Source organism: Apostichopus japonicus, chromosome 4 (assembly GCF_037975245.1).
Source record: "Apostichopus japonicus isolate 1M-3 chromosome 4, ASM3797524v1, whole genome shotgun sequence".
NCBI lineage: Eukaryota > Metazoa > Echinodermata > Holothuroidea > Aspidochirotida > Stichopodidae > Apostichopus > Apostichopus japonicus.
Genome location: NC_092564.1, coordinates 2721147 through 2745123, shown reverse-complemented (window position 1 = coordinate 2745123; position 23977 = coordinate 2721147). Strand labels below are relative to the sequence as shown.

Sequence of the window (23977 nt, the reverse complement as noted above, 5' to 3'; positions counted from 1 at the left end):
TAAAAAAATAAGTGTTGTTTTGTGGTTCTACAGTTTCCAGTGTGTTTATCTTTTTAGCGGATTCCGATATACAAGCAAATAACAACGTAACTTGGTTATCAATTTTCTCACGATTGTTGATAGAGAAATCTGCGATCCAAGAGCGTACGTCAAGAGCCAGATGTCCTTTTCAAGTCAAAGTACGACTTTGCTACTTTCCAGGGAGCTTTGTTCCATTTACTGTGGTTTAGGGTATAGCGTTTGCCTATTGGAGACTATAGTCATTGGGATGCCATAAACTATGACGGTAGGCAACGGACCTATGATCCACTATGTTGGCGAAGCTTTGTGTAGAACACAGGCAGGTGCTTGACAATCATAGCATAAACTCATCGCATCAAAACTACGGACGATAGATTATGAAAACTGGAAAAATTTTCATCGAAGATCCTTTCAAATATTGTGTATATATATATACACGAACGCTATAGGCTCCGAGAAATGATGTGAGCTTTATCTGTACGGATCCAATGTTGATAAACAACTCAGACAGACATGTACACACGGGAGGATAATTATATCCCTATCCATATCATGACACAGCACAACGTAAGCGAAGTGTGGTGTTGGGGGAGGTGGGGGGGCAGTCGCTTCCTTAAGATGAAACAAGTGGGGCGTTAGCGTTTCATAAAGGGACGTTCAATTATAAAAAATATACATGGAAAAGTCTCCCCATCCCCTAACCCGTAATTTGAATCGACCAATGTTACAGACCGTAATTTTAAAGAAGTCAAAAGTTTCTGATAAACCACTCGTAGGTTTGAAATGAAATGTTGACTTGTTCCTACTAATTCAAATTTTGGTATCGAAAAAATTCAAGAAAACACTGAAAAATATAGATTTTTGTGTAAATATTTCAAATACCGCAATCCAACACAAAACCTTCACAGTTTGAATGCAGTAATCTGAAGATAAAATTCGCAATTATAAAGAAAAAAATTCGAGGAAGAAGTCGAAACTGCGATAGGCGTAAGGCTAAAAAAAAATAGAGAAGAAAGTTAAGATAAATATTTGAAATTTAAATATGAAAGTCGAATTTCCGAAACAGAAGGCGAAATCACGAGAAAATCGTCCATCTTTTAAGAAATATGAGCAATTCGGAGATAATTTGGAGATAAATAGTTGAAATTTCCCGGCAACGTCCCATTTAGGACCACCTGCAAAACTGAGCCTACCGGGGGAATATCCCCAAACTCAAACAGTTTCCCGCCAACGCACATTCCATATGTATGATGAGGTTCATCTTAATTAAATATAAAAATTCATGCAATATTCTCAGAATTGACGCAACTACATGTAGGGCCTACTTGCAGCCTATAGATTTTGTTGAGTTAGACCTTCTATAGAGGACGAATTACCGTTTATTTCAGTGAGTCCTATATATGCGACTCTATTCTGGTGTCAATGGATCAATGAATTTGGGAACAAAATGACGATGTGTAAATGAGGTACAAGGTCCAAGATTCCAGATTTTCTTCAAAGACGGTAAAAAAATAGTGAAAATGTGAAACAATAAGAAATTTTTGACCTAGTTTTGCTAATGTATCAGAATTATTCATATTTGCAAAATAAATATAGGCCTATTTACGTTGAGGGGACCAGACTTGGGTCCAATTTTTCCACTGTGGTGGGGAAACACATGCCAAATGGAGAAGAATTGCCCCTCAGCCCTTGATAACATTTTATGGTAATTTTGATTTCGAAATTGTTTCTGCAAATGTGAATTTCACGGAAGTAGGCTATAAACAAGCATGTACATGTATGCGTAAGGACATCTGAAAAGTTGAATGAATCCATTGGTTAACAGCTTATTGAATGTCTAACTAACTTCAAACTGGGAATAGGTGCACCACAGAATCATCGAATTCCGTATCACAAAAATGCAAAGAGGTTGACTTACTATCGCAAGATTGGTTTAAATTAGCTTCAGAAAAATGGTGAGGAAGTTAATAATCTAGTAGTGTGACTTCTCTCTGTAAAGGTGCTCGTAATTGTTGTAAAAGAAATGAAATATATCTCGTCCAGCGGTCAGGGCATATTACGCCCTTTTGTGTGTAGGTCGTATTCACTGGTACCAGTTACACGATAAAGTGTAAGATAGGTCTACGTAACTTAGTTGTCATGAACATGTACAGTATGTACTCTACCGAAGGTGGGCAAAGAGCGGCCTTCGTGCAATTTTATACGGTCATTGGAAGGCTCCAAAACCCATAATTTAGTGCGGTCAGTGGAAACTTAGCCTGTAGGCTGTAGCAAAGTAAGACATGTTTGAGCCATAGTATGACATATATAGCCTACACCCCCTCCCCCACCAAACTTGTGATAGACTAGGCCAAGTATTTTGCAACTTAACAAATGGATATCATGTAGAGCTTCCTGATCTTTTTCTCATACTGTAGATCTGTATATGTCCATTTGACGATGGGTGTAGGTATATCCTTAATTGTTGAGGCATGTTGATAACATACTTAATTTCACAGTGTCCTGCCAAACCAGGTTTGTGTCCCCATGCTTGCTAGGCCTATATATGCCATTGGCCTACTGTAGGCCTTCACCGTATCTGTAGTAATGAAAGATCTAGGCATAACTGGTAAGGAAATATGAATGAAAAACCTACTGTAGACTAGTCTACCTAACGTTATCTTAGACTAAATTATACTACATAATAAACTAGTGTGACAAATACTTATGGAAGCCTAGAGTAATGGTACTAAGTTCATGAATCAATAGTAAATTTCACCAAAAATTAACCTTGATTCATTGCCATTCTTTGAGATTTCTTTTTATCTTGCCAATAAGAAAACTTTATGTCCCTCTGCACCTAGGCTAGTGTTGAGAATGTCTTTCTGCTGTTAAAAATGTGTGTTTTGCTCTTTAGTATTTTGAGGTGCTAGTGTTCAAGAAGCGCTTTAGGATAATTACAGTATACAGTAAGTACTGTAGTGTTCTCAGTATGAGGCAGTTCCAGTATAACATGTTAATGAGATCAGAAAAGCTTATTTGTGCTTTTCACATTGCATTTTGCACTCACATGCTAAATATTCATTTCTTGCAGAGATTCAGATTCTGTGGAGATCTTGATTGCCCTGATTGGGTGTTGGCTGAAATGAGCATTCTATCAAAAATTGTGAGTTCCTTCTAGGGGAATTAATTTTGCTTTTCATGTTATAATTTTTAAGCTCTGTGGCTTTGTTTGTCACATTATCATAGGTACACATTGAACGTAATTTGTTGAATGTCTTTATATAACCTACTTGGTTTCTGTGAGAGTCGCCAGTTCTAAATTATGCTTTTAAAGGGAATTTGTATATTGTATGTGTTGAAAAAGGCATTCAAAAAAGGTGCAATTTACTTTACGCCAACGAAGATAATGTTCATCTGGAATCTTTTATATGCAAATTAGATAACTTTACTTTTGAATGGACAGGTGTGTTTTTAGACATTGAATACACTTAGACTGCTACACTGTATTTTGAATTACGCACAGTAAATATGAGTGTAATTTTATGAACCTTTCATTTATAAATCAGAGATTATGTGTAAACATGAAAGAAACATGTTAAAGTGCTTTGTAATCAAATAGTTCTGGTTTTGTTCTCTCCTTTCAGACATCGGTAAAGATGAAATTACTTTGTGCCCAAGTCATCAAAAATCTGCTTGGAGAAAACATTGATGTAAGTTTCTCTCCTTTACTTAAAGAAATGAATGCGCTAAAGTGTGGACCTAAGGTACTGTACAGTGGGCTGTTGTCACAGTTTCTAGAAAGGCCAAGTCTAGAAAAACCAATATTATCATTTTATGCAGATTATAATGATGCTACTCAAAGACGAACATAGTGTACATACTCCAATGACAGCGAAATTTCAAAATGATGGAAAACATTTATGCATAATTATGCATTTTGCACCTTGTTATCTATCTCATGAATTTTTTTTTTAAATTATTCAAACTATATTTAGTTGTGTGTACCTACAGTAGACATCTGCAAAACAGAATTTTATCTTTAATGTTTCTTAATTTTTTATTAACTTGAATTACTCTTGTAAAGCATGTCTTGTTTGCCTTCCTAGTACGAGAAAGTTCATAAACTAACTTCAGATGCTAAATATGAGATTGGAGATGTTAAAGCCAGTATTGCCGCATTGACTTTCATACTATCAAGTGCAGTCAAACACAACGTTGATGGAGAGTCATTATCAAATGAGCTCCAACAACTGGGTTTGCCCAAAGGTAAGATTTTCAAATTCAATAATAAGCAATAATAAGCAAATATTTATAGAGCGCTTTATGCAAAGGCCTCAAAGCGCTTAAACAAGTACACAAATATGCAAGTCAAATCACTGTAAATTTTTGGAATAAATGAGTTTTTAAGAGACGCTTAAAACAGTCAACCGATGGTGCATTGCGAATTGAAGATGGTAGATTGTTCCAGAGATGAGGTGCAGCAGAGATGAAGGCTCTTTCTCCATACAGTAAAACTTTGGGTTTGGGGTATGGCTGGTGGCAAAAAGACACTTTGTAGACGAGCGAAGTTGGCGTTGAGGATGATACTGAGGAATTAAATTTGTAATGTAACCAGGGGCAAGGGAGTGTTGTGATTTGTACGTTAAGAGGAGGAGCTTATAAATTGACCGTTGTTTGACTGGAAGCCAATGGAGTGATTGAAGCACTGGAGATATGTGATCATGACGCGATGAACATTATATTAACCGGGCAGCAGAATTCTGAACAGTTTGAAGATTTTTCAGTGTAGAGTCAGGAAGGCCAAATAAAAGGGAGTTACAGTAGTCAAGCCTGGGCATTATCAAGATATAGTTTCAAGATTCTCAAGATATAGTCCTTTTACACTAACCTGTTAAAACAATTTTATGGTTGTCTTTGTGGCTTCCCTGGAAACATGAATGCTGCTTTTAAAGGGCAGGACAGGTAATAAGTACTTAATGGTTCCAAACACACACCTTATTCACATGTGGTTCCTAGGCAGTCTGGAAGACTGTAAAACGTATGGAAAAAAGGAGAACCCTCTTTTAGGGATCTTGAAAGTCCTTGAATTTTGAACTTTAGTTGGGAAATGCAAGGAAAAAAAAAACTAAATCAATCGGTGCTGTATTTTTAGAATAACTCACAAAAAGTTAAATGTATACTCTCATGTGATTTGTAATTTCTGTGCAAGCCTTCATACAAGTTAGCAAAGACATCAGGTCTTGCCATACAAATAGACCATACGGGGGATAATACAGACCTACAAGTGCTAAGACTAATGTTAGTGTGTGAGATGACATTTCAAGTATAAATCAAACTGTGGTCAAATGTTAAGACCACGGCATGCCATGTTTGTGATTCATGACCTTTGAACGTCCTCCTCACCACATATTAATGGTAAAGATTAACACACATTATGAAAAAGTGTTATAAAGTCCTACTACTGTATACTGTAGGTAATTGACAGTAGCTTAACATTAGGTCATCATAAGTGTGTAGGCTTCATAGTACAATAAACCATGTTTATCGCCAAGAATTGATTTCGTATTTTTTGGTTTCTTTTTTCTTCTTCTTTTTCAGGGAGTTTTCTACTCGCCATGCCCACAAGGGCTTTAAGATTACTTCCGTTCACATCTGTTATTCTTATTTATTTGACTTATTAATTGTATCACGAGGTGAAGAGACAAATAAAAGAAACAAATGAAATGAAAAATATGGATTGTTAAGATTTGGTGCATTTGATGGCATTGTGTATCTGGCAACCTCAGATGGTTGCACCATCATGAAATATTAATTTTGTTTACAATGTACTTTAAACTAAACAAGGTTATTTATAAGCATCAGCAATAAGTCTAAGATGTGCTGTAAAATGTTCAGATGTTGTCTATATCTAGTCTGTTTTGAAAACTAACTCTGTTTCTTTTATTCATCTGCAGAACATTCCACCGCCTTGTGCAAGACGTATGAGGGCAAACGAGATGATGTGAGAAGGAAATTTAAAGATCAGAGCTTTAGAGGTGCTTTATTCTACTGTTTTCCTTTTTTCGTCATGAAACCTGTATAAGTTACAGTTTTAACAAAAAGTCCCCTGTCATGTGCAGTATTCAGTGGTGTTGAGGGATCAAAAAGTTGACTTCTTTTGTTGTATGAAGAAAGTGTTCCTCTGGTTTAAGTGAAGTAACAGAAAGGCAGTTGAAACACTTGCCAGTCTGTGCCAGCAGTTACTTGTTTTCCTGTGATCAAAATCTGCTACCAACTTTCCCGTTCTGGCCAGTCATGACTAAAGTTGGACACATAATTGTAACTTGAATAATATAAATGGTGTAATGTTTAGATTTATGTATTACCCTTTTCTTTATGTTGTTTGTTCATTTCATCCAGTCTGGATGGAGTAGAGTAGACTAGACGATTGATTATGAAACTTTCATGGAGTCAATAATGTAGTTATACATAACTACTTAACTGGCATATTTGTCTGATCTATTATAATTGGTTACTCTGTCATTGTCTTTGTATTTTCCAGTCTCCAGACTAAATGTCTAAACCTGGCTTTTTTACTTGGTTTATTTATTACACTGTCCTAATCTCTGTCCAGTCTCCAGACAGAATGGAGTAGACTAGAGAGTATATTCTGTGTATAATAGCAATATTTGTCCAATTTTAAATTTGTAGCTCTGTCCTCACCTTTGTCTTTTTATTTTCCAGTCTCCAGACTGAATGAAGTAGATTGTGGTGTAGATTATGTCTAAAACTGGCTTTTCTACTTGATTGATTAATTACATTGTCCTTATCTCTGTCCAGTCTCCAGACCGGATGGAGAAGACTAGAGAGTATATTCTGTGTATAATAGCAATATTTGTCCAATTTTAAATTTGAAGCTCTGTCCTCATCTTTGTCTTTTCCAGTCTCCAAATCGGATGGAGTCAGCTGTAGTGTAGATTATGTGTATAACTGACATATTTGCCTAATTTATTTATCAGTCTAGTCTTTCCATTTGTTCCAGTTTCCAGACTGGATGGAGTAGATTGTTGTAAAGATTATGTGTATAACCGACATATTTGCCTAATTTATTTATTAGTCTAGTCTTTTCTTTTGTTCCAGTTTCCAGACTGGATGGAGTAGACTGGAGAGTAGATTATGTGGTGAGCTCCAGCAACCTACATGAAGTCAATGTACCAAGCATCCAATTACAACTGCAAATTGCCAACCCAGACACTGAAACAACAGACACATCAGCATTTACAGTGTCAGCAAATAAATTCAGGGTCTTTCTAAATGGTATGATTAGATTTAATCTTTTTGATGGGGTTTTGCAAATCTAGTCAATGAAAGTAAAACTAATAAATCTAGTTTGGGAACATTGTATCTGCTATTTTGTTTAATAAATAAATAAATTAAATAATGTCATTACATAATGCATCCAGCTGGGTTTTTTTTTGCAATGTTAAAAATGCCAAAAATTGTAAAGTATTCTTTCTGTAGATGTCAATTTCAGCATATATACCATTAGAAAATTATATTTCCTGTTATTTTACATATTCCATAATGTGTTAAACAATTTATGATATTTTTTAATGGAACATCTCCCTGATAAAATTTTGCTTTATGTAACATTTTTGTATTTCTGAGTTGACTGGTTAAAACAAAAAAACTACCGTATGAAGTAATATATTTGCTCTTTCAAAAATTTGATAATAATGACTTGTCAGGCAGTTGTTTGCAGTCAGGACATCCAAACGTCTCTTCTTTTCTGTGTTCTAAGTAGTGATGCAGGCTTGGTATGCAAGTTTAATGCAGTCTTTCAACTGGCACCTGCAGGATGGAGAAATGGTTAAAACAAAATAGCCATCAGGCTTAGTGCCTTAGACCATGTATTTCTGAGGTTCCAATTCAGGGGTCAAGAAGTTCTTTGCTTTTGCTAAATTACTAATTTCCTCAAAGTTTGGTTTTAATTTAACAGTCTATTTTCTATTAGCGATTGGCTTCTGATTGGCTTACACATTAAATTATACTGCAAACACAAAAGCGAGGAAAATATCACTACAAAAGTGAACAGACTTTTTAGATTTAAGGATGAAAGACACAAGCAAATTATCACCGAAGATAGGAGTCAAAAGGAACCCTTTTATTAGAGGACAATTAGTGCTGGTTATTTTTATAACTTATAGATTTTTCCAACTATTTTTCATTGGTGACTGGATTCTTTCCAGTTAAAAACTAGGTCAGTCTACTAAGAGACTTATGCTATTACGTACTAGGAATTATCTATCAATAGATCAGCTGACAGTTTACTAGAGTACCAGTTACTGGCGAAAGCGAATTTTACACAGATTCTAATATTCAAAGCATGTAGGCTAGGTATAGTTACTTCTCTTCTGAAAGTGATGTAGGAGAAACTATAAAAAGTTGTGTCGATGGTCTTTTTGAAATAACCAGACTTTATGAAGTTGTTTTCAAACATCTCCTTTGACTTAATCATGGAATGATGTAACTTTAAAGTTGCCATGACACGAAAATTTCAAAGTCCTATATTTTGGGGATCCATCTAAGCATGTTCTCTAGAACATATATCAACCTTTCTGCCAGTTAAAAACTTGGTTTTTCCAGTCGAAAAATGAGAATTAATTTACCCTCTTTGGGAAGGAATCACAATCAACTATAGTCACAACTATGTCTTTCTTTATTTAAAAATAATTTTTACTTTTGTTCTCTCTTTTCAATAACGTTTGGTTTCAGTAAACATTTTGTCATTTGCACATACTTGATGTGGATGTTAAGGGATTCAATCCTGGTATATATGGAGAGATATTTAAATAGAGTTTTTACTACTTTTTGCTTATTTTTCAGATTTAAAGGAAATCCAGAAACAGATGGAGAGTCTTAGTACAGAATGAGCTTACACGTGTATTGCAAAGTAGGAAATGAACGTTGATCTTGGAGTTTTTATTGGATTTCATCCCACTGTAGACAATACCAGCAACAATAAAAACAATAAAAGAGACCTGGGGATTTTCCCATATCTGCAAGATTTATAGAGTCTGACAGAATTGAGAAAGTCTACAAATAGGAAGGAGTCTCATATTTCAAAGAGTGAATGCGTACACATTGTGTTGTTAACATGTATTACTGTACTAAATTCGTAAGCAACATTATTGATGATACAGTACCTGTGCTGTTAACAAGTAAGATGCGCACAAAAAGATTTAAGTGCTATTTCACGGTACACCAGAGAAGATATTTGTTTAACTTTTAGATTGTATATAGAGAGGTATTGTAGTCTATATTTGTCACACGAGGTGGGTTTTTCTCACAGACCCTTACAGCATACAGAGCAAGCAGGGAGGGTGGAATTAATGCACTTGAAAGGAAGTGGTACATTTTATTTTTATTTGCATCCTCTTTTCAGCTACTAGAAACAGATTTGTTTAGTTAAAGGATGACTTGAAGCAGGGATTAAGCCTTGAGATGTTTTATTCCAAGAATGAGAATTTTGATAGCTAGTAATGTATCTATTGGTACTATTTCACTTTGAAATATGTGTGGATACACCTGTCGTAAATTGATGATGTAGGCTCCACAGTTTAAGCCTCACTTTTAATGTTAATGCATTGGTTTTAATAACTTCTAATACCTCAACGTCTATATGAGTAGGGTCTTTTACTTCATATGAATGACAGAGTCCCCTTGGCTGACATTCAACACCACTTGGCCTTGACTTGTAAATGTTAATATTATTATGAAGCCATAAAAGTGTTATCCTTTCCAATCAAGTTTTGACCTCATGGTCTGTGTGTTAGACTAGGAATTCCAGCCACTTGAATTGATGAGCCTGAGATATTTGAAAGGATTTCATTTCCCAAAAACTAACTATGAAATCTCTGGTTTTTAAGGGTCTAGAAAACATCACACTTCAGTTATGTGCTTTAAGTCATCCTATACTGTTTTAATGAAAGGTTTGTGTTTATATGTTATTGTTATTATTGGAAGAGTCTACTGCTTCAGTTCCACTCAAAAACAACAACATTGGTTACATTTACTGTGAAGGTAGAAGATTTAAATTCAGCCGAGCCATACTATGTTTACCATTACATCATGAGTTTTGTTCAAACTTGAAATGAACTAATCAGTGAGATAGAAAAATGAAGAAATGAATTTATTACAAGCATCATTTCAGGCCGAAAGCTGTAGTCAATTCTTTGTGCAGGATAAACTAGAATATATGAAATAAGTGGATTATGGCAACTTTTTATCCAATTTATTCCCTGCTGGTTCCAAACTTCCTCATTCAAAAATGATAGGAAAGATATTAAAGGAATGTTGTTGTTTCAATAGCATCAATGATGTAAAGATTGTAACAAGAAGTTACATATTTAGCAGCTTACGTACAGCCCTTGTTGGGTGACAATCTAATAGGCAAGATTATCACTTTATCAAAAACACATTTGCTAGCTGTTTTCAAAAGGGCCAGTAGTTTCAATGTAACTCCTAGTCGATCATTAAATGAAGTGGACCTCATCAGTGTCCAAACCATCCATGCAGACCAGTGGTTCCCAAACTTTTGGGACCCCTATAACCCAAACCACCCTCTCCTCCCTAGCCCATTAACTCCTATGTACCTTAAGCACCAAAAGAAAATGGTTCACATTATTACCTTGTGTGGTGGTGTATTAACTGTTAGTTAGGTTGTTGTACACTACAGTTCATCACAGCATGTTACATAATGCTTTAGGATCAACAAGTCAAATCACTTCATGCCTCCAAACTGATTCTGTTTCCTCTGTTTTGGTTTTTTTGGAAAAGCCAAGCACTACCATGTATCAGCAATAATTTCTTTCAGTCTGGAGCAGTGCCAATATTTCCCCCTACTCCTTCCCCCCCCCCCAATAGTTCATTACCTCCCCAGAGGTAATTTATCCCCAAGTTTGGATTCACTGATGTAGTTGGAAGAACGCAACAAAGAAAAGCTGGAAGAAACTACTCAATATCATTTTTGTACTTTTATTTCCTGAAAACTTGTTACCTTTAAGGAACAATTGGTAATAAAAGAATTTATATTATTAAAATTTACATCATGTTATAAAATTTTCAGTTTTTAATAAAATAAAAAGAACATATTAATCGACTTATCAATATCGTCTCCATTTATAATAGAAAGTAAAAAACAACATGAATTTTTCCATTCCTTCGACCTGCTGCCAGGAATCAAGTAGAATGTCCAGGGAAACATGGGATTAAGAAACCCCAGATTCAACCAGTTCTTGATATTTGTTAGTGACAAGCATACCTGTCTCCTCAATCCCAGTTATGACTCCACGTAGACACTTTAAAATGTACCAACTGTTTGTTATTCTGCCCCCGTCCCAGGAGTTTATGGCATGCCTTCTAATTGTGCCCAGTTATCAGATCTGCACTCCAAAAGACCCATGTTTGCTTTGTGTGCATTCAGTCATCCCCCTACTCAATGGCAGAAGACTGGTAACATGAGAAAGGAATAATTGACAAGGCCGACCGGACTACTTACCTTGCCCAAATGCATCTCCAAGGGGAAACGGGGGGGGGGGGGGGTGGACAGGAACGAGATCATGGGTGGAGATGAAGAGAGAGAGGAGAGTAATGAAGGAGGAGAGAGAGATAAGAGAAAGAAAGAGATAATGTCTCCTGTCATCCTCGCTAGGTGCGGCGTAGAAACAGCCAAAGTGAAGAGCAAAGTCCTGGCAAGGCTCTGGTCTGGAGACCTTGGGTGCCAATGAAAGAGTCCTGTGTGGCTAGTACAGAGAGAAAATAAATAGTCTCAACCAGGTCACAGATAGAGACAGCATCCACAGGGACTCTGAGAAAACTCAGGAACACAGAACAATAACAAAGAGCCAGTCCCAGTTGGTATGGGGAATAGATGGAAGGTGGGATAGAGAAAAGCATATGACCTGAATGCTGAGGAGGAGGAGGAGGAGGAGGAGGAGGAGTAGGAGGAGGATTCTGTTGGGAGGTATGATGCTGCCTCCATAGGCTAGCATCCAGGGCTGGAAATATTTTTCAGATGGCACTTAGGCTTTGAGGAGCGCGCAGAAAAAAAGTGACCAACCCAGCAAGTGTGTCCAAACTGACGTCCACCAGGGAAGGCGTGCATTTTTACGAGCAGCTGTTTCATTGGATCGGTATTTTCCCACATCATACTGTGGTAATAAGTGCTGAAAGTTTTCAAAATTAATTTCATGGATGTAGCAACCATCAAAGTTATTTATGTATATATATATATATATATATGAATGAAAATTAAATATTTCAACATGGCTACCGGAAGTCATAACTGGGGTTGTGCGGAGACAGATAAGAGACAAAACATAGTATATTAACATATTCCCTGTTTTCAATTCTATTTAGTACAGCACATAATGCTGCAGTAAAGCAGTGACTTATAATATTTGATTGTTTGAGTAACAAACTTATTCAGAATGTCCACCGAAAAGGTTGTTGCTTTATTGTTGTTGGACATTTTCCCTTCTCGTAAACCCAGTGTAGACTTCAACTACATCACACAACACTAATAGAAACTGCAAAAACTCATGACAAACGGTTACCCCAAAAATGGTCAAAGGAAATGAGCTGATTAGAAATCTTTACTTAATGTCATAGAAATGCCCCCCCCCCTCAAATTCAAAAGTGTAGGATGTTTATATTAGGGGGATAAAATTGTTAGTTGCTACTTTAGCTTTCTGTTTTATTCCCTTATGCTCAATGTTGACAGTAGCTACTGAAGAATATCAGCTAATGCTAAAATTGGAAATTACTTAAAATCCTATCACAGAAAATAAATTAATACACAAAATTATAAACATTGGTTAAATCAGACACTAGAGACTATGTATCCCCTTTCTATGTTACCATAGCTATAAGTGCTTTATTCTTTGATATGAGGACATATATTGGGTTACCCTGATTTTTGGAGTGGGTCTCTATAAAAGCACCATGATACTGTTCAATGTTTCCTTTCTACTTATTTTTTCGAATTTCCTACATTTTGCATTCTTCGGTTTGATTAGCTGTTTATGAATATTTGGTTTTCACCCTCTTTGATGTAATTTTTGATGTAAAAACAATATAATTTATTATCTTCCTTCCAGGAAAACATTTATTACCCTGTTTTGTTACAAATACCTTCACATAGTTTATCAAGGAAACAGGGCTCCCTATGACCAAGAAACAACAACAACAACAAAGATTGCAGACGAGAGATAAAATGTAGTTTAAATTCCAAAGTTTGATTAATATATGGAGAATACATACAAGTGTAAGAGATATACTGTACCCTTATTTTCTACTTTTTTGGTAAAGAAAAACAAATATTATAGTCACAATAAAAGTAGCACTGGGTGGTAACTTCATGTCAATCTGACCAAACCATGTTGATAAAGGTTTACAATCAAATTTATGGAGAAATTCTGTGTCCCACAAAATTCAGATTTGAATTATTTTTCATTGAAAAACCTTTGAAGTCTGCCTATTGTCATCATTCCTGATCAGAGGTGGATCCATGATTTCTAAAAATGAGGAGGAGTGGCCCTGAGGTTGTTGTAACTGACCCTAATGTAGGGGGTGGGGAGGGTGGGGTCCTCTCTATCCTCCAAGATCCCAATCCCTCAGAAAAAATTGTTGGTTGTGAAATGGTACATTCTGAGCCATATTTATCCTGTAAAGTATGTCTTTAATTAGGTCTACATGCAAGGTTGTGCTATTATCCACTTGTTTGTGTGTCCAAGTGTTTGTGTATCCAAGTGTTTTGTGTGGGCTTGAAAGGAAGGGAGGGGGAGGGGGTTGTATACCCTTGCTGGTGTGACAGACTAAAATTAAAAGTTGCTTAAAGCCACCCTACACAGTACCAGCAGATTGTGGTGAAGACAATGCAAACTTCTAGTTTGTAACCACACAGCCATTTCAAGCATGTGCTTTTTGCAGATCAAATATAACGTTAAACTTAAAACAGTTTATATAAAATTACGATAAAACAACAAAGATAGCACCCTCCTTGCTTTCCATGCTACACAAAGTAGCCATGGAAAATACAAAACATGCCACACTGGCTGTGTGTGCACATAATATAATGCTAACAACATTTTAGTCATCAATAAATGAACATTTCAGAGGTTTATATATCCAACCATAAATCTCTCACATTCTGAACAGTGTAGTAAATGGAAATGAAGCCAAACATCCATGCATGGTAGACTTCAAGAATTTTGAACAGTTATCTACAAAATATTGGAACATTTTACAGACAGTAAAGCTGATCAAACCATCACCCTACCACTTGATCAAGTATTTTGTCTTTATGAAGGAACAAGATCCTAAAGAGTGGGGGGAAAAACCCCTTCTCATTCTGTAGAATTATTTTTCCTCTCAGCAACACTGTAAAATAGGACAGTGCTTATTGTTAGGTGTGCATTTCCCTAAATTCATGATCATTTTTTTCCCCCTTGCTGTTTCAAACCAATAATCAGTTCATATTTAGAACCAAAGGAATCCAAGCAGGGCAAATTTGAAAACCAAGTGAATATATCTGCTTCACATTATTCGAAACTAATTAAAAACCGAGCAGCAGTTCGCCTTTGGAAACCTATTAAATGCATCAGTTCACATTTTGAAGCCAAACAGCAGTTCACACAGGTCTGTTAACCACAGTTTGTAAAAACTAGCAGTTAGACTATTTAGTCAATAAAATTGTATTTTAATTATCTCACAGAGTTTTATAAAAGTAAATAATTTGTTTTTTTACAAATCACACAAAGTTTATGACCAGTACTGAGCATGCACACACAAAGAGAAGAGCCAATAGGCCATACCCTGCAACAGTGAATCTCCATCGTAACGTTTGCACCCAGAGCCGTCCAAAGTCGTGGTAGTCTAGCGTACTGTTTGGCTGAAGCGACCAAAACATCCTACGCCGGTTTCTGGTCCTCGTCATCTGTTGGCTGAAGAGAGGGAGCCAGACGGAGGGGATGGTTTGTGTCCTCGGGAGAGGATGAATTTGCTTGACTCCTCCATGCGCTTCTCGTCTTTGCTTCATCTGGGCGGGGAAGAGTTTTCGGAGGGCATTGTTTAGACCTGCCAAAAAGAGGTGCCAAGAAAAAGAGAGATTTGGTCATGACTTGGCTTCAAAATATCTGCAACCATTTCTAAAAGGTGATGTGGGGAGGGGGGAGGGGTAGGTAAACTAAGGGAGCAAAATTTAATTTTACTTGTTTTGTAATCACATCTTATTTTCAAACAGGAAGAAATATGAAGTACTGTGTTAATTAGGAATTGTTCTTCAGTAATATTGTACTCTTCCCTCCCCGGTTTATGAACTCTCCCCACTTACTCTTCCCTCCCTGGTTCCTTTACCTCTCCAGACTTACTCTTCCCTCCCTGGTTCCTTTACCTCTCCTGACTTACTCTTTCTTCTCTGGTTCATGAACTTTCCCCACTTACTCTCCCCTCTTTGGTTCATGTCCCGACTTACTCTTTCCCTCCCTGGTTCATGAACTCTCCCGACTTAACTCTTCCCTCCCAGGTTCCTTAACCTCTCCTGACTTACTCTCGTGTGGAATGGTAACTTGGATGACAGTCCTACAAAGTGGACATGGTGTAGACGTCGGGTGAAACCTCTTCAGCTGTCGCAGGCACTGCTCGCAGAAAAGATGTCCACAAGGGGAACAAGCCCTCGGGTTGAAGAACAGATCCAGACACACAGCACAGACGGTATACTCTTGCACAGTCTTTTCTCCGAGTGAGAGTCCAGTCACCTCTTCAAATTTGGAAGGTGGAATGCCCTGTATCATCAACACAGAAAGACAGAGAGAGCAAAGTGACATAACGGTTTGACTTGCATTTTATGAACACCTATACTTAGATGGTGACTACAAGTACATATAGAACAGCATTGCATCATACTTAACTGTACGTACATGATGCAATGTAGGTCTCACGTCACATCAAGTCACATTACGTCATATCAAGTCACATCAAGTCAAATCAGGTCACATTAAGAGTAGTCCTGGTTTCATATTTTGCTGTAGTGGTGTACTTAGTTTTCCCTCCTGTATACAGACAGTTTGTTTTAATAAGGATGATGAATCAAGTATACATATTCCATTCAGGAAACGCTGAATCAAATCTGTCTACTTTCTCTTGATTATTGTACATTGACTATTTTTGAAATAAACAATGCTTGTCCATGATGAATAGGCTCAGTCACCACATAAAAACGTTGACATTTCAAACCAGCGAAAAAGTTGCTAATGTGTACATGTCCTGTCCTACCCTATGAAGACATAAAACCATTTTGTAAGACTAGTGTTGATGTTGTGTAACTTATTACGTCTTGAGCAGAACAACCTGAGTTAAAGCAATGTCATCATCTACAATAAACAAAAGTAAGGCACCAATCATGTCACTATGTGAACATTTATGCAGAAAAGAAAAAAAGTCAATATTTCAGGGTACTGTTTACAGAATTGTGAAAAATGTATTAGCATTCCTCTCCTGCAAAGCTTGCCTTTTTTTTTCCTTTTTAGCATACCAAAGCTCTTTTTCAGTAAATATATACAGAACCAATAGGTTACTGTAATTTTAGGGTTGGTGCTACTTTTAACTTTCACTTCTTGTGACTTACAGCAGCACTTGAGATGAATCCAGTTTGAGTACAGAGACCATTTCAAATTGCAATGCTCTAATAACTTTTCAAAGTCCCCCACCCCTCCTCCACCCCCCTCTTTCCCCAACAATTTTCCTACAAGACTAAAGTGTACACAGCAGACCTAGAAATTCTAGAAATTAATACAAAGACAGTTATCCTAAACTTTAGGTCTCACTCAACTCTGTAAACAGACATCATTAATTCAGTTAATTAAATAAAATTCTCCAATTCACAATTTTTTGGTTGTTTTGTCATTTGATTCCAGACATCTAAAGAAGTAAAACATAGAAAGGCTGTCGGTTTCACAGAACAATCAGCTTTGTGTGATTTGATCTCAGCAGCAAATGTTTACAACTATAGTATTGATACGGTTGCCTAGCAACAGCAACAAACAGTATGAAGCCTTTTTAACTACCAAGGGTGGCTTCATGCTAAATATCACATGATCTTGTGACACATCCTAAGCCAATAAGAATGGAGACTTTCAATACAGCCATAGATCTGTGAAGTTACCGTACCGTATTGTGAATCATCCATGTACTACGGTATTCCAGTTACCATACTACTGAATGTATGCATGCTCATTTCTAATTAGTAGTACTACATACAGTAAAGTACATGAAGGTGGCCACCCTATTGACAGTTCAGCGCTGATAACATCCTCTTAGCTGTATTCTGATTTAAATTCCGACTCTAAAATACATTTCGGGTGGCAATTCGCAAGGTCTGAATATACCTTTGGACTACGAAAGAGGCAAAGTTTCAATAGCTTTTTACTCTGTGTACTATTTCAGATAGACATGTAACGCGTGGTATTAAACATTTGATTACAATGGTCGACATAATCTATACCTCCACTGTCTGTACGCCCCCACACTAGAAGAGTTTGATATTTCTCACAGCAGGTGATGTTTTCATTTTGAAAGAAGGTATTCGCAGTAGTTGTGCAAACTGCGTAATTCCAGGGCTTTGGAAAAACATGTGTAAACTCTGAACTACTACTGTATACGGCTTGTTAAACAATAACTTGATCAATTTTTAAAGGAACTGCAATGAGAGTACCATTAGTAGAGTTACCGTCCACAGTGTAAGCGACACAAGAGTATGTAGCTACTGTACGTACTACTGCACATGTGCCAAAACTATCACAAAGTTTCAAATACTAAATTATACTTTATTAAGCAGTTCTAGACGGATCAATTTGAGTTCTGTTTATAACTTTATGACAATTTTTCTTTGTTCTTCCCAAGTTTTCATTGTGACAAGCTATGAAAGATATTGCAGTCACGTCTTAATTTCTCATGCAACTGTTCCATGGAGGGATGCTTTCTTTTTATGCTTCACTTTATAGTCCTGTTAAGTTTCAAGTATGCACATGTTACTCTGAGAAAATAACAATTTACAGTAAACCACAAGTGGGTGCCTGAACTTGAGGAAGCCCCTCCCCCCACCCCCACCCTCCTACTGTTAATCAGTTAGTAACTAAGAATTCCATTTGATTCGCACATAGTTTCATGCCCAGTTATTTTGATTTAACAAGTTTTCATTACATCAACTACAAATCCATTGGTTACTTGTTGAACAGTGATCTAACAAGCAATTTAGTGCAGATGTACTGTATTGCATAGTTAAACCAATCTTCAGATTCGACACCCTTTGCTACTTAACATAGTCTGAAGACTAAAATTCAAAAGACATCCTTAAACCACATTGCCCAGAATGCATCATTTCTGTTTTTTTTTTACTGTACCTTGATATCCTGGTCCAGGACTTGGAAATACATATTACCCAGGATGCATCATTTCTATTGTTTTTTACTGTACCTTGATATCCTGGTCCAGGACTTGGAAATACATATTACCCAGAATGCATCATTTCTATTGTTTTTTACTGTACCTTGATATCCTGGTCCAGGACTTGGAAATACATATTACCCAGAATGCATCATTTCTGTTGTTTTTACTTTACCTTGATATCCTGGTCCAGGACTTGGAAATACATATTGCTTCTCTTTTTCAGTTTCCTCTTCTCTCTCTTGCGGCGGTTTTTCTCCCGTTTCAGCTCGGCCCTGGTTTGACTGGGATACGTCGAGGAATTGAGTTCCTCCAAATCCTCCAACATATCCCAGCCATGTAGGAAATCTTCCGGACTCTCTTGCAGGTGTGGCGGGGGTGAAGACGACGATACCTCCAGTTCCTCCTCTATGGTGGCCTCGTGACTCGAAGCATCGCCTAACGAAAGATCATCCCTGGCGTTGGGTAGTGGGTTCCTCTCTGCCAACAGCAACTGGGCTCCCTCTATGTCCGAAGTTTCGATACCGTTTACCGGTGGTTCGGTGGAGGTGTCTTCTGGGGCCAGAGGAGGCTTGTCTCTCATTTTGTTGTCGGAGCAGTTGGAATGCACTTGTGGGTGGTATATCTGGCAAGAATGACTGCAGTATTGCACTTTCCTCTCCTTCTTGTCATCTCTGAGTCTATTTGCTATATAAGTGGTCACAGTTTCCGTATCTTCGTTGAACATCTGTAGAAGAAACGGATCGTTTTCTGAAGATGTGTCGTTCCATTTTTCGGTATTTGTTTTAGCGAGAGAACTATCGTTCAAAGCGGCTCTCCCGTGTTGTTCACAACCACAGTTTGTCATTAGAGCACTACTCTGTGCGAGGCTGCTGCTTTCCTTGGTCAAGCTTGAATGCCAACAGAGATCCATGTTATGTAACTCTGATTTTCCTGTTACTCCATGTTTCGAACAAAGGGACACTGAAACCTTATGATTCTCCAATGGCATGTCCCCAGCTGGCTTCTCCTCCACCTGAAAGGGTTTCACCCGTGCAACTGGGGGAGAGGCCATGAAACAACGGTCCGTTCGACTCCTCACCAGATGGACACAGGGTACAGCAGGGTGGAGTCCAAGCCCACGGGTCGCTTGCACAGTGAAGTCAAATGAACCTAGGCTGCCTCCACATTTGAGACAAAGGAGTTTGCCTTTTGTCCAGCTGGCCTATAAATGAAACAAAATGAAGAAAACAAAGAGGAAAAAGTCATGGATCTGCCTTTCTTACGGTAGCATGTCAACTCTCCATCGACAAAAAATACATCTAGGCAGTTTTCGCCGAATCGATCCCTTTTTCTTTTTTAAACTGACAATAACACATGTGTTTCCAATCGGTTTGAAGATTCGTAATTACATTTCTCTGGCAGACCCTACAACTGTATAACAAGCTGATGGCTGCTTGTCTTTTGCTACTACTCCACAGGAAATCCTCTATATTTAGCAATTTACCCAGTCAGACCTGCTCTCCTGCCAATTACTCTGAAAAACATCCTCAAGCCCACCGTGACAAGCTGCTATCTGAGTTTAAGGTTCTGCACTATAGCGGATTTGTGGTTCCAATGGGGGGCTTTGCGCAGTGCAAACATGACCTAATTCATAAATAGGTCGGTAGGGGCATTAGAAGCTAAGCAGAGGGAACAATTGTCGAGCTTGTTTGCAATAGTTCACCTTACAGCTTATGCCACTATGCTGAAGGAGAAAAAAAATAATAATAATAATAAAATTTAAAAAAAAAATTCAATGCCAATAGTTTTTTCATTTGGGACTATGGTAACCTGATTGTGGTAGAAGTTTTCCATTGATTTTTAAACAGTTGCCTTGAATAGAGACAGTGATACATATAAATGGGACCCTCCCACAAGATCAGGTTACATGTCAAATGAGGTGGAAAATACCAGCTAAACTACACTTTTATCAAAGATTTCAAAATTGTACACACAAAGCATCGTACATTACTGCAGCTACACTGTATTTACACAGCTCTGGAGTCCATGTACTAATAAGGGATATCACTTTGAATATACAGTATATATAAGACTTAGATGCTCAGGTGATGTGTTTAATTAAATCGTTGAAGATAAACAAAACCAATTTTGAAAGCGTAATGTGTGTCAAATTCAGAGATCAAATCAATGTCAAAAAATCCCCCATTGCATTTACCTACTATATTACTACAGTATGGTGGATTCTCTCAACATCCACTACATCTATGAAAACCCAACAAAAACATGTTGAAAGAACCCCAGACAGAGAGTATCATTAAAGATTTCAGCGCCACGAGACTTACTCTTAAGTCAAGCAGATTTGTAAGCTTAGACATTTACACTGTGTAAATGTCTAATTACACATGAACATGCCCCAAAACTGAACCTCTAAAACATTAAAACAAAATTACACCGAAAATGGACCTTAAAGTAAAAAATATGAAATGCTCCTCGTCCAGCATATTAAATTGTTGTATTCTAAAACTAATATTGGGTTTGGATATTATAATGAGTGAGGGGCTTACATGTCTCCTCATAATGTTTGCACTCTAGCATGCGTACAGTAGAGTGAGAAGCGGTAAGCTAGGTTCCAACAGGAATTAAATTAGTAAATATTGTGAGCCGTCTTGAAGGTTCTAACCTTTGTTATAGAAAAACTACCGTGTGTTCCTGAAATAAAAAATTAACCTGGCATCTCCAGAAATTGCAACAGTTTTTTTTAAATTTGACAGGATTTTGCTCAATACAAAAAAAAAATGCCTGGTCATGAGTATCCATAAAAGAGAAACTTTTCTTGAATAATGCACCCCCTCCCCCCACTTGTCATGATAATGCACCCCACCCACAAGCTGTACACTAGAGAGTCCACAACTGTAACTTCAAAGTCATGCTAAGTTAAGGTCAACACAGGTGTTCATCATACATCTATCACAATGGAACTGAACATGGTCACGTAGGTTTGCCTTCATTGCAATCGCAAAGATGCCTTGCTAATTAACATGAAGTACACTAGGCTTAAAACTTGGATGGCTAGAGACATTGCATGACAAATTTCCAATTGCAAACAACTGACATCTTTTTAGGACAATAATCAGAGGCAAAAGTCCAAATTTGAAATTCCAATAGATACTCTTGGCATACTGCACTGTACAGTGCTTAATACTGATATACACAGAAAGAACTGTCCGGGCAACCTAATTTCCTGTACCCCACATACAGTTGTAGGACCCTATTTAATTACTCGCCAATTAGTCTATATTACACGGAATATTTAAGAAAATGCTTGATCAAATTGGAAACTCATTCTGAGAAACACCCAATATTTATAAACATTCTGTGCAACTGGCAGAAACTGACAAGCAACTCCAAAAGCTGCTGTACATAGGAACAGTACTATTAAAGAATAGGAATTGAAGTGGCAGATATTACTACAAGATATGGTAGAGGGTTGGTCGACTGCAGTATATACTGTATGTAATACCAGTACTGTATACTATACATATATGTCTACTAAACATGTTGCAATACTGTACTCTATGTGCTAGACGATGTGTTTACTGTTTACACTGTATTTGTTCATGAAAATGAGAAGATTTTCTGTCTTTTTTAAAACATGGATCTTTTGTAAGTTAATGTGTACTACTACTGTACAGTGTGATATACTGACAATTAATTTCTGTACAACCAGCTAATATATATATATCAAATAAGATCATTTATAGTGCTTTAAGTATTGTACTTACAGACTGTAGAGTACATAGCTGTCAGGAATATGGACTACGTACACAGTACCAAGCTCCTTCAATATCCCTTGGTTAATACATTGGGATTATCTGCATTAGTGCAAGTAATCTCTTTCATATGACAGATTACATTACCTGACACCATCAAACACACTCATGTCTGTAAAATTGATAAAACTAAGCTGCAGATAATATATTTCTCCATCAGCATGCAGCAATACAGAACTAGTGTTTGTGATGTTCATAACGGAAAGATCAAGTTAATGTTTAGTTAGTTCATCATCTTTGTGGTTACAGTATTAGGTGCATAACCGCCCCCCTCCCAAATCAGTCTCAATAATCCCCTGAACGAACGAGACATGATTTAAGGCCTCTTCTGATGACAGACGATTTGAGACTTATTTGGAAAAGAAAACTATTTCACTCTGCTGGTCGAACCCCCCCCCCCCCCATCCCATCATGTTAACCCTAACTTAAGGTATGGTTGATTGAAGTTAACCTATTTTGACTGGTTAAACCCTCATTTCTGCCCCGGAGTGGATCACAGTTAGTAGTTGGTGTATGATGTCATCTGGGATAATGTTCTTCAAGAACTTGACTTTCCAATTATAATCTATTTTAAATGAATTAAGTAAGTATTATAAAAACAAAGGAAACATTTTTACAACAATTGCTGTGATGATATCATTCACATTGCTTTTGCCAGATGCATTCACAAAATATAGCCAAAATTTGAAAAAATTCAAATCATCACCAGAGTGAGACAGGAAGAACAATGTGACTGCCTTCAATAGGGGCATGAATGGGGCATGAATGGGGCACGATGAGGCACAGCCTACCTACCACTGGTACTTTAGTACGTAAACTGCCACATGACCTGAACCACGGTGTGTACTAAAGCGCCCCAGGTTATGAATTACTTAGTTGAATGCTAACAGGACATTTTTGGAAGACATTAATAACACTTGAAAGTACCTTAGATCAGTTTAATTAATTTCTTTTGTATGAGTTATTATAGCATACACACATCCAGTATGTATGCAGACAGGTCTGTATGATTATCAGGAAAAATTGATCAAAGTCTGTATTCTATCCATTTCTATGCATACAGTAGTATGTGGACTGAATAAATTAGGTCAAATTGGTCAGTCATACAGGTGATACTGATATGACCTCTATCAGGCTCTACGATGTATAAAATTGAACTTCACCAAATTACATATCTGGTAAACTTAAGACTACTGTATGTATATAGTAGATTGCCCAGGTGCTGTACTGCTGCCAAGTACACAGATTGATCAGAGCTACTGTTTATTAGTTGCACCATACAGTATACTACTGTCCGGGGCAAATTTGTAATGGTCATGCAGCTGACCAGTAAACCAAAATGTTAGGCCTGATTGTCCAAAGGACTACTAGAAAAATCCCATAAGATTTACCCTGAATATGACAAAGATGTGGTGGTTATATGCACATGCAGACTTGACCTAATTGTTAGTCATTTTATTAAACAAATTCAGTGAAACTCTATACGCGGTACTTTGTAATGTAGAGCAACAAAAACCAAAATACCAACAAAGAATTTAGACACCTACTAGAAACCACAACAGTAAAAAGTCAATGGCCTATATTAGAGTAGTACAGCTCAGAGGATGTGGTTGGCTATTCTGTACTGGACAGCTGTTATGAAAGTTGCAAATTTATGTATGTTGAGTCATCATGAAAAT

At 37.1% G+C, this 23977-nt stretch overlaps 2 protein-coding genes across 3 annotated transcripts in view; one reads left to right on the top strand and one right to left on the bottom strand.

Annotated features, from left to right (window-relative positions):
• Positions 1-1822: 1822 nt before the first annotated feature.
• Positions 1823-11143, top strand: LOC139966138 (COMM domain-containing protein 4-like). Its single transcript, XM_071968862.1, has 7 exons — positions 1823-1976; positions 3095-3166; positions 3648-3713; positions 4110-4269; positions 5958-6038; positions 7123-7299; positions 8869-11143. Exons 1-7 carry the CDS (start codon positions 1974-1976, stop codon positions 8913-8915), a joined length of 606 nt encoding a protein of 201 aa, XP_071824963.1. The 5' UTR covers positions 1823-1973; the 3' UTR covers positions 8916-11143.
• LOC139966137 (uncharacterized) overlaps positions 11006-23977 on the bottom strand; it is a 36192-nt gene continuing 23220 nt past the window's right edge. For both annotated transcript variants that reach the window (XM_071968860.1, XM_071968861.1), the window contains 3 exons: positions 18662-19690; positions 15593-15827; positions 11006-15120 (listed from right to left, as the gene is read on the bottom strand). In XM_071968860.1, the coding sequence (XP_071824961.1) occupies positions 14795-15120; positions 15593-15827; positions 18662-19690 (1590 nt within the window). In that variant the 3' untranslated portion in view covers positions 11006-14794. The remainder of the gene's footprint in view (positions 15121-15592; positions 15828-18661; positions 19691-23977) is intronic.